The 11,560-nt window shown below is 40.5% G+C and overlaps 1 protein-coding gene across 2 annotated transcripts in view; it reads left to right on the top strand.

Annotated features, from left to right (window-relative positions):
- PCSK1 (proprotein convertase subtilisin/kexin type 1) overlaps nucleotides 1-11,560 on the top strand; it is a 48,075-nt gene that overhangs the window by 21,667 nt on the left and 14,848 nt on the right. For both annotated transcript variants that reach the window (XM_008052203.2, XM_008052204.2), the window contains exons 8-9: nucleotides 2,581-2,793; nucleotides 5,258-5,358. In XM_008052203.2, coding sequence (XP_008050394.1) covers nucleotides 2,581-2,793; nucleotides 5,258-5,358 — 314 coding nt within the window. The remainder of the gene's footprint in view (nucleotides 1-2,580; nucleotides 2,794-5,257; nucleotides 5,359-11,560) is intronic.

Below are 11,560 nucleotides of genomic sequence, written 5' to 3'. Positions count from 1 at the left end.
GGCTGATTTTTGATTATGTAGAGATGAGGTCTCGCTGCCCAGGCGGGTCTCGAACCTGCGGGCTCAGGCAATCCACTCACCTCAGCCTCCCAAAGGCGCGGGATTACAGGCTGAGCCACCGAGCCCAGCTTATGTACTATATTTTCTTTACCCAGTCTACTTTCGGTGGGCATCTGGGTTGGTTCCATGTTTTTGCTATTGTTAATAGTGCTGCAATAAACATATTCATGCAGGTGTCTTTTTGGTAAAGCAGTTTATATTCCTCTGGATACATTCTCATGGGTGGGATTGCTGGATTGAATGACAGCTCAATTTTTGAGAAATCTTTAAAAATCTCCACACTGCTTTCTGCAAAGGTTGAACTAGTTTACATTTCTCCTCAGCTTCACTAGAAACCCAAATCACACCTTCACACAACATACTTATGTAGGAAATCCTCAAATGTGCCCCACTATTCTAAAATAAAATTTTAAAAAATGAGAGTTTTTACTACTTAGATCTGAAAACTTGACTTTGAGGATATTTACTTTCAAATACTTCCAGACATTTCTTTCTCCTTTCCCATTTTCCTGCTGCTTTTGGATTTATACATGTGGTAAACTACTACCCAGACTCCTTTCAAATGCTCTGAAAAGGCATTCTTAATATAGAAACATACTGTCTTCCGCTCTGCACGTGCCTGTTGAATGCTCGTTGGGTTGCTCTGTCACTTGGGTTTACTGCTTTCTTGCACAGATTCTAAGGCCTTGTACTCCACAGGATGAAACAAAAGTAGAAACTTTGGAAAGCACAAATTGAAAAATCATAGAAAGGGCGGCCTTGACGAGTTCCATTCAATTGAAGAGTCCCTTTCAGTGCAGCTGCAAAGCAGATCTGAATAATGCCCGATTTTGTCATTCTGTCAGTCAGCCAGAAGATTCCAGCAGAAAGAAAAAGAGGAAGTTCAAAGATTCAAGTGTAGTGACATAAGCCAAGAAAAGAGTGGAAAAACATGAGCCAGTACTAAAGACTAGATTATGGATCTGCATAATAAAGAAAAGAAAGAAATCACATGCTTGGCCCCACCCTAGGCAGGGCTTAGAGACTGATAGGGAAAGAGTCCAGTGGCTTATAACACACAGTCTTGTGAGATTTCCAACATTGATGCTGGAAGATCTGGGGTTGAAAATAGACCCCAAATCATTGTTGTTACAGTCTGACTGTGTTCCTGTGCCCACTTCTCAGAAAAACCAAAACTGATGCAGCCATGACAGTGGAGACAGTTTATTATTGCAAAGCAACTGAGTGAGGAGAGTGGGAGAAATTACTCAAATCATCCTCCTGAAATTTTTTTTAAAAATTTTATTATAGAGATGTGAGATATAAATGAGGATTGACTACGTAAGTAGGCTGCATGCAGGTGAAGTTTGGACTTCTAACTGGCCCTCACACCCACAGGTAGTGGACTTCTGTATTTTCACATGCCCTCCACCCTCCTTCCTCCCTCCCATAGCAGTGTCCAGTGACTGCCGATCCTCCTCTTGTGACTAATGTTCAGGGACCACTTACAACTGAGGGCATGCAGTATTCAGTTCTTTGTTTCCATAATAGTTCACTTTATTATTAGAGTCTCCAACTCCACCCAGTTTGCTGCAAAGTCCATGATTTTGTTCTTTATGACCCCATCATGTATATGTACAATATTTTATTTATCTAGTCCACTTAGGTTGGGCAGTACGGTTAGTTCTATGTTTCTGCTATTGTGAATAGTACAGCAGTAAACATGCATGTACAAGTGTCTTAGAATGATGTATGTTCCTCTGGCTATATTCCCAGGAGAGGGATTGCTGGATCATATGGAAGACCAATCTTTTAGGATTGTCACACTGCTTTCTATAGAGTTTGAACTAGCTTGTACTCTCACCAACAGTAGAGAATTGTTCTTTTGTCTTGGCACCCATACCAGCATCTGCTGGTTTGTTTTTTGTTTTTTTTTTTTTGACTTATTAATGATAGCCAATGGGATAGAGTTTTTAAAGGGAACTTGGAAGGCCGACGAATAGGGGCTGTTGATTGGTTGATGACATCATAGGGGGTTGTCAAGATTGTCTTCTTGTCCCAGAGCCAATTTATGGGAGAGACACCACAGACCAACTTTCTGTTGTTCTGGGTCTGGGCGTCTGAAAAATATTTAAATACCATTCTTAGGTTTTACAATAGAAGATATCTATAAAGCAAGTCCTATGACCATCAGGTACGATTCCCTAAACCATGAGCCACTTTGGAGGTAGTCTGGGGGAAAGTTCAGGGGGAGGTGGAGTCCCTGGAGATTGAAGCTGCTTTTGACCTTTAACTGCTTACTTTTGTCCTCTGACCTCAGGTTTTGTCCTCAAGCAGTCTCAGCTCTATTTTTTAAGAGAGAGACTATGTTGATCAGCTTTGCCCCTTTCTCAGGGGTCAGGACAAGAAGGTGATTTTATACAGGCGGTTTCATTGTCTCTAAGAATTTCACACATGTATTTGTTGGGGATTTCTATTGGGGTATGACAGTGACCCCCAAGAGATGATAATACATTTTATGCACTCTGGCTTTTCTTTTAGGGGAGACAAGGGAAGGGCTCCATCTTCGTCTGGGCTTCTGGGAATGGGGGACGTCAGGGAGATAATTGTGACTGTGATGGCTACACAGACAGTATCTACACCATCTCTATCAGCAGTGCCTCACAGCAAGGCCTGTCCCCCTGGTATGCTGAGAAGTGCTCCTCCACACTGGCCACCTCTTACAGCAGCGGGGACTATACCGACCAGCGAATCGTATGTTGCCTTTGTCTAACTCTCTGCTTAGGCAAGGGAGCATGGCATGCATGCAGAATGATCCTACTGGCTGCCTTTGGTACAATTGATTTACTTAAGCTTGATGTCTCAGTTGGAGAGACTCGGGCTTACTCACTTGAAAGGCTGGCATATATTGGGAGGTTTTCTCTCCAGGGATAATGACACTTCTGCCAGGATGATCTTCCACTCTGTCATTTTAAAACTCAGCCCTGAGAAGTCACCAAACTTGTCATGACACACAGCTGAGATTCCAAATGTCTCTTCGGCTCGTCTGACGCCTCCCTGGAAACAGCCTTAAAGAAGAATTCAGGGTCAGAGGGGCTTTATCACCTTGTACTTGCTGATCCTTTGATACCAGGGATGTAGCCTAACTTGCCCTTTAGCAGATGATAGAAATACAGAGTCTATGCCAGCTGTATCTCCTAAGAATGGATGACCTGCAGAAAATAACAGTCTCGATTTCCCCAGAGGTGAACCACAGAGCATCTGGGCAGGCGGCTCAGGGAGGTTATATGCTCAAGAGAGCTCCTCCAGCCCACGCCTGCCTGTGCCTTCCTTCCATGAGTCACACTGCCAACAGCAATTACTGGATTTTCCTTCAAGGGCACGATGATGAAGGGGCATTTAGGGGCTGTGAGAACAAAGAGAGGTGCTCTTAATTTAAAATTTTGAAGCTCCCAATTTGCCCCCCAAAGCAGAAAGAACCAATGAGCTAAAGTTTGTAGATCTTAATATCAGTAAAACAGCAGTTCATGATCCAATTCAATAGTGAGTGAACCTAATACTAACTATACTTGGAATGTGTGCTAAATTCCTAGTCATGGCATGTCAGCCAAACTGTCAGCCCTATTGTCTTTTCCTTATAGGATTACTTTCCTGCAACCTAATTTGGACAGTAAAACTGTGGCCTCAACTGGAAAGTGCTGGCCTCCCTCTCATGCCCATATCTTCAGTTACTCAAATAACAGACGGCAACATCCTCCCCAGGGGTTCTTTATGACAGGCATATTTTATAGCCTTTGAAAGGGGCATATCAGACATCTGCCCCACTTGTATTCAGAGTCCCTGGCTGATGTCATTTCCTGGGGTGTCCAGAGCTGTCTTTAGAAAAAGGCCCGGTAGGCATTTTAGAATCACCATTTTATAGGCTGTGCCCCATCTGGGATACCCTGTACTGAAGCGAAAGAAAGACTTTTTATCTTTGTAAAAATCCCTCCTTAGGTAAGCCAGCCATAGGAGAGACAGCTGGTGGATTCTATTTGAGACACTTTCAGTAACAGAACCTTTTTCTTACGCAAACCTCTTGGTAGCACAGTCAGCTCTGGGGGCTTACTTGCGTCACCAGGTACAAAGGGCAGCTTTGCTTCCGCAGCCCTCTGAGAAGCGCATCCACCATCACTTGAGAAATTCAGCGACTCCAAGTGGAAAACCAAAGGAGGTGATAATAGAACAAATTATTTTTTTACACCTCCCTCCCACACATTGAAATCTCTAGCCACGACTATCGTGCTGGAGCTTGGGTGGGTGTCTTGTTAGTAATCTCTTAGTCCCACCGGCAGCACTGTGGTCCTCAAGGCAGACTGATGGGAAGTATTTTTTATTTCTTCCCTTCATCTCAGCAACCTCTTCACTACTCTAAAGTTATCCTAGGTAATTCCTTGCATGCAGTGGGATTATGTAAAAATACTTTCACAGACGGCATCTCATTTAAGACTCACAATATGAGTCAGGAAATGTAAATTGCGTGTTATACATGGGGAACCACATGACTTACCCATAGGACACATAAAATAAAAGTAGCAGTTCTAGAACTGAACCCAGAACTAAGTTCAGCACTTTTAAAATTGAAAAACCCCCCCCATTTTTATCAGAGTGCAAATGTGAACACTAACTCACGGGCATCAAATCTAGTCAACAATGAGTGCAAACTACACACTAAATGAATTGTGTGCAAGAAGTTCAGATGGCTGAGACCAGGATGGCTTTACATCCTTGGGCTGAAGAGGCAACTGAATGTCAATCTGAAGCCACAAGGGAATTTTGTATGAGACAGAATTTCTAAATATGCCAGACCAAACACAATGGACCTGATGATTACTAGGGCCGGCATGATTCACAGTGATTTTGCAACAGTTCGTTTTTTATAGACAGCATTTTGTTTGGGAATCTCAGAAGAGAAAATATTCATAGTAGGAGTTCTTCATCCCCAGAAAAGGCGTCTTGCTGCCAGAATTATAGACAAGTTGCATATAGAGGAGAGTGAATGAAAATATCAGCAGATGGCAAACATCCGCCCGTGGCTGAGAGGAGAAAGCAGGGAATCGAATCTGCTGAGTTTCCTGGTAGTAGCAGATGCAGCCTTGGGTGCAGTTAGCCCCCTAGGGACAGGCTCACACACCTCACGTGTTCTTCCTGCCTCTCTCTCCTTCCTGATACCATCCAGACAAGCGCTGACCTGCACAACGATTGCACCGAGACCCACACAGGCACCTCAGCCTCTGCACCTCTGGCTGCTGGCATCTTCGCTCTGGCCCTGGAAGCAAAGTAAGGTCCAGACAGATTCTAATCACCTTTACTAAGGCTGTTTCTCTCTCTCTCTCTCTCTCTCTCTCTCTACCTGAGTCAGTGTCTTGTTTTGTTGCCCAGGTTGTAATGCTATGGCATGATCACAGCTCACCCATCCTCAAACTCTCGGGCTCAGAAGATCTTTCCACCTCAGCCTCCTGAGTAGCTAGGGCTACAGGAGCATGCCACCAAACCCAGCTAATTTTTTGATGTTTTGTAGAGATGAGGTCTCACTATGGTGCCCAGGCTGGTCTTGAACTCCTGGGTTCAAGTGATCCTCCTGCCTCAGCCTCCCAAAGTGCTTGGGTTACAGGCATGAGCCACCACATCTGGTCTCCTCCATCTTTTTAATAATATTTTGTTTTCTGGATACATGATAACAGTAGGAAATTTGGAAAACTACACACACATACACACACACACACACACACACACACACACACACACACACACACACACACACACAGAAATAAAGATAAGCTCTTTTCCTGCCACTTAGAGATAACTATTGTTAATCTACATGTCAGTGTAGATTTAATACACACACATCTTACAAAATTGGAATCTTAATATACCCACTATTTTGTTATCTGTTTCTTAAATCTATCCTATAACATATTATAAGTACTTTCTTATGTCAAAGTCCATGTTCCTTGACCTTTAAAATTCATGCTTTTCCAAATCCTCTTCCCACTCAGCTGTGGGGCCTTCTTACTTCTGCTTATCACTTCAGGCAGTATTTTGTCCAAATCGTTTCCTGTGGACAGAGTTAGGAACAACTAGTTTATTAAAGTCCTATTTCAGATTAGATAAGCCTAGTTCTGGAGCTGATGTAACCATGGCAGGGAACATGAGATTTAAAGACAGAATTTTAATCTTTCCATAGTATCCAATTGTGTAAATGCAGTTTTTATCAGAGTCATTTAATCATGACTAAACACACTTATCCATAAATATTGGTTGCCATCTCTGATAATTTCCTCAGGCTAAGCACTCAGAATTGGAATTTCTGGGCCAAAGCCAGGCATTTTTTTAAAAGTTTTATTTTTGTTTATAATTGACACATACTAATTGTACATATTTATGGGGTACAGTAAGATGTTTCAGTGTGTGTATTCATTGTATATGATTAAATCAAAGTCATTTAATCATGTTTAAATGCCCTTGTGCATAAATATTGGTTGTCATCTCTGATAATTTCCTCAGGCTAAACATTCAGAATTGGAATTTCTGGGCCAAAAGGCAGGCATTTAAAAAAAGTTTTATTTTATTTATAACTGACACATAATAATGTATATATGTATGGCACAGTATGAAGTTTTAATACATGTATACACTGTATATTGATCAAATTAGGGCAATTCATATATCCATCACTTTAAATAGTTACCATTTCTTTTTGGTGATAACATTCAAAATCCTCTCTTCTACCTATCTTGAAATATACAAGCCAGGCTACATGATCTCACTCATTCACATCTGGAATCTAAAAATGTTGTTCTCATGAAAGTAGAGAGTAGAATAGTGGGTACTAGAAGCTGGAGAGAAACGGGTGAAGAGGGGATATGGAAAGGTTGGTCAACAGGTACAAAGTTACAGATACCCATCAAAGCTGGACTCGTTAAAAAAGATGGTACATATACACAATGGAATATTATGCAACCATAAAGAAGGACAAACATATGAACTTTGCAGCAACTTGGATGGATTTAGAGTCTATCATACAAGTGATCTATCACAGAAACAAAGAACAGAGTATCGTATGTTCTCACTCATAAGCAGACCTTGAATAATTGTCATAATACTATAAGCAAGGGATTGGCAGTTGAGGGAAACTGCAAGGGGAGGGAGAGGCACACCTCATTAACAAGGTACCTGCATAATAAGCATTTGTATACCTAACCCTGAATTGTATCCACATCTTTAAAATAAAAAAGTTACAGTTAGACAGAAAGAATAAGTTCTGTTGTTCTATTATTACACAGTAGTGTGAATATAGCCAATAATAATGTATTGCAAGTTGAAATTTTAAAACAACACAATTTATAATAGCATCAAAAAATCAGAAATAGCTAGGAATAAATCTGACAGAAAATATGTATGATCACGTCATTGAAAACTATAAAACACTGCTGAGAGAAATTTTCAGAACCTAAGTAAGTGGAGAGATATACTGTTTGTGGGTCTGATGACTCAATACTGTTAAGATGTCAGTTCTCCCCAAATAGACCTTTAGATTGAACATAATCCCTACTAAAATTCCAGTAGGTTTTTTTTCTTCTTCTTCTTTTTAGACTGGTTTGTTTCATGAATAATTTTTCTACTTTTTTTTTATTTTAAAGTTGTTGGTACATATGAGGGTTTGCTATATAAGTAGATAGCATGAAGGTGAGGTTTGGGCTTCTAGTGAGCACCCCCTTCCAGTACTGGTACCTGATGGGTGCCTGTTTTAGGGCAGGCATGTTCAATGCTTTTGATACATATTGCCAATTTGCTGCCTTGAAAGACCACACCATTTTATATTCCCACAAGGAGCATATGTGTGAAAATACCAATTTCTAAAAGCTTTGCCAAAACTACTTGTATTATTTTTTTTAAATGTTTACTATTTGAATATGCTTTTATTTCGTTACTAAAAAGTTCAAGATTTTCTATCCTTTGGCCATTTGTGTTTGTGATTGCTTCTTATGGCCTTGATTTTGTTTTATGTCCTTGATTCAGAAACACTATTGTCAGTTGATATTTACCTTTTAATTTGCTGACATGCAATTTTTAATGAAACGAAGTCAATTTAAATATAGTTATGTTTGTCAGTCTGTTTCTTTAAGGTTTCTTTCTTTGCTTTTATGCTTAGAAAAATCTTCACAACCCCAGATTAGATAAACATTTATTTTTTTAATTTTTAGTTTTAAAGATGTGAGATACAATTCAGTGTTAAGTATGCAGTTGTTCATCATGTAGATACCCTTGTTGATGATGTGTGTCCTCCTCTCCCCCAGCAAAATCCCACTACTGCCAATCCCCACCCCCTGGAAATTTCCCACTACTGCCAATCCTTTTCTTATAGTATTATGATAATTGTTCAAGGTCCACTTTTGAGTGAGAACATGTGATATTCAGTTCTTTGCTTCTGTGATAGATCACTTCATATTATAGACTCTAAATCCATCCAAGTTGCTGTGAAGTTCATAATTTTGTCCTTCTTTATGGCTGTGTAATATTCCATCATGTATATGTACCATGCTTTCTTTTAATCCAGTCCTCTTTCTATGGGCAGCACGTCTGGTTCCATTTTTTTGCTATTGTGAACAATGCTGCAATAAACATGCATGTGCAGGTATCTTTTTCATAGAAGATAAACATTTATTTATATGTCTTTTATTAGGGTTCTTTTACCATATTGAAATTCTAAGTCCCCCTGGAATTTATTTTAATGTACGATGTTTAAAAAAAAAAAGATTTGGCCAAGTACAGTGGCTCACACCTATAATCGCAATACTTTGGGAGGCAGATATGGGAGGATTGTTTGAGTTCAGGAGTTCAAGACCAACCTGGGCAACATTGCAAGACCTCATCTCTACAAAAAAATCACAAAATTAGCCATGGTGGTGCATGCCTATAGTACAAGCTACTTGGGAGGCTGAGGCAGAAGGATTGCCAGAGCCCAGGTCAAGAATGCAGTGAGTTTTGATTGTGCCCCATACTCCAGCCTGGATGACAGAGTGAGATTCTGACTCAACAGAAAAACAAAATTAAACCAAAAAAAAGATTTAATGTCATTGTTTTCATAATTCATTTTTAATGGCATTCACAACTTTTTGTTGGTCCTCATTCCTGCTTTCTGATATTGTGTGGTGACAGCAAATTTTTAAAGGTCAAGTCAGGCACTGTAGTTGCATATTAAAAGAAGAGATTAAATTTGTAAATGACTATTATCCTTCCTAATAAAGAGACTATCCTAGAAGAAAGTACATATTCTTTAGAGAGAGAACATGGCAGTGCCCTCATGGTATGTTCAGTAGACTAGGTTCCCAATCACAGAAGAGTTGAACATCTTGGCCATGTCACAACTGGGAAAGTCCTGAAGTTGCTCAACTTTGTCCAGGAGAGTCTAGTTTACCTGGAGAAACCCTGGGGCTTCTTATGGAGATGTGGGATCCTTTCTGCGCATCTCAGCTATAAGACGGCCATAGAGCTAAACCAGACAGACCTAACAAAGCTCTTACCAAAAGTTCACCTACTTGGAGGGGCTGGCAAGATGTTTGAGGCCCAAATTTTACCTGTATGATAACTACTTATCTACCTAATCCTGAATTGTACCCTACATCTTTAAAATAAAAAAATTAAAATTAAAAATAAAGAAAAGAAGCAAATCCAGGTGCTCAATCAGAAATAGATTCTGGGCCTAACAAGAAAGCTATATTCAGAATTGGAGTTCACTTTTTTTTTTTTTTTTTTTTTGAGTTGGAGTCTCACTCTGTCGCCCAGACTGGAGTGCAGTGGCCGCTCCCGGCCACCGCAACCTCCACCTGCTGGACTCCGGCGATCCTTCCGCCTCAGCCTTCCAAGTAGCCGGAATTACGGGCATGCGCTGCCACGCCCAGCTGATTTTTTGATTTATTGTAGAGATGAGGTCTCGCTGCCCAGGCGGGTCTCGAACCCACGGGCTCAGGCAATCCACTCACCTCAGCCTCCCAAAGGCGCGGGATTACAGGCTGAGCCACCGAGCCCGGCTTGGAGTTCACTTTTAATAGAAAGAGAATGGACAAAGGACAAAATCTATGAATACAAGCAAGACTGGCATCAGCAGATGCAGACCAACTTTGAGAAAAAGTAGTACAAGCAGTGAAAGACATAAGGAACACTTGGCTCCAAGTTCCAGCTATACACTAGCTATGTAACCTTAGGCAAGTTAGTTCACATGTGGGGCTTCATCTTTTCATTTATAAAATGAAAGGGTTGGATCAGACCTTTTTTTTTCTTTCAAACTTTATTCCCTTATATCCTTCTTGGAGTTGAAGTTGAAGACATCAGTATATATGGAGAATCCAACATAAGTGGTTGGGTTTGATGGTGAGAGGTCTGGGCTCTAAGAAAATAGGGTCCTCTGGCTAATAGGACCCTATAAAATAGGCTTTATGATACTTATGATTTCGGGACACAGACTTTTAGCTCCAGGAAGCTGTTAAAAGAAAGCCATCCTGAAAATTTAAGTTTAGAGCCTTTCTTTTCTACCTAACACCTGTCAGATGCATGCAAATATAACTAGCCATGCCTAACCCATCCTTGTCTAGTGACCAACAAGTAGAAATATCCATCTAGCTGGACAGATGTAATGCTAATTTTACATAACAATGGAATTTATACAAATGCAATCCCTGGATTCCAAAACTTCAAAACTTCTTTTTCTATATATACAAGAAGAATCTGATCTAAGAATGACCTAGCCTATTAGGCTCATTTAGTCTTGATGGACACTTCTAAAGCAGAGGTTCCACTGATAGTTCCGAGAGGTCCATGAATCTCCTTACAACTAAATGCAGAATTGCTTATAAATGTGTATATGGCACACTTATGCACACTTTTTCTGGGGAGTGTTTTGTGAATTCTACCAGATGCTCTGTGTTTATAATTTAAGAGATATTTAGGCGTCTATGATCTCCCAGGTGCATATCATAAGAATTTAATTCCCTTCATTTTGATTTAATTTATCAGGAAGATGGACATGACTGATCTAAACATTTATATCCTTCCTGCCAAAGTACATAGAGATTATTGAGACGTCTGTTTTCAGCTGCACAGCTTTCTGAACTCTATTCAATTGTCCACACCAAGACTAAATGACAGAATCTCTAGAAGTGTAACCAAATTTATTCCTAGACACTCAAGATTGAGAGAATCATTTAGTCATGTGCCATCCCTCAAAGCACAACTATGTAGACTAAAAAACTCTTGACTGCACTTATCAAGAAAAATGGCATTCAATATTTATTAGGTTCTTACTATAGGCCAGGCACTGAGCTAACCGGTTTATATATAATATTAATGCCGGGCTCGGTGGCTCAGCCTGTAATCCCGCGCCTTTGGGAGCCTGAGGTGAGTGGATTGCCTGAGCCCGCGGGTTCGAGACCCGCCTGGGCAGTGAGACCTCATCTCTACAATAAATCAAAGAATCAGCTGG

The sequence above is a fragment of the Carlito syrichta genome, unplaced genomic scaffold (genome assembly GCF_000164805.1).
Source record: "Carlito syrichta isolate Samal-C Ts95f unplaced genomic scaffold, Tarsius_syrichta-2.0.1 Scaffold262834, whole genome shotgun sequence".
Classification (NCBI taxonomy): Eukaryota; Metazoa; Chordata; class Mammalia; order Primates; family Tarsiidae; genus Carlito; species Carlito syrichta.
Note: the sequence above shows the minus strand (reverse complement) of the source record. Positions and strands in the feature narration are given on the sequence as shown.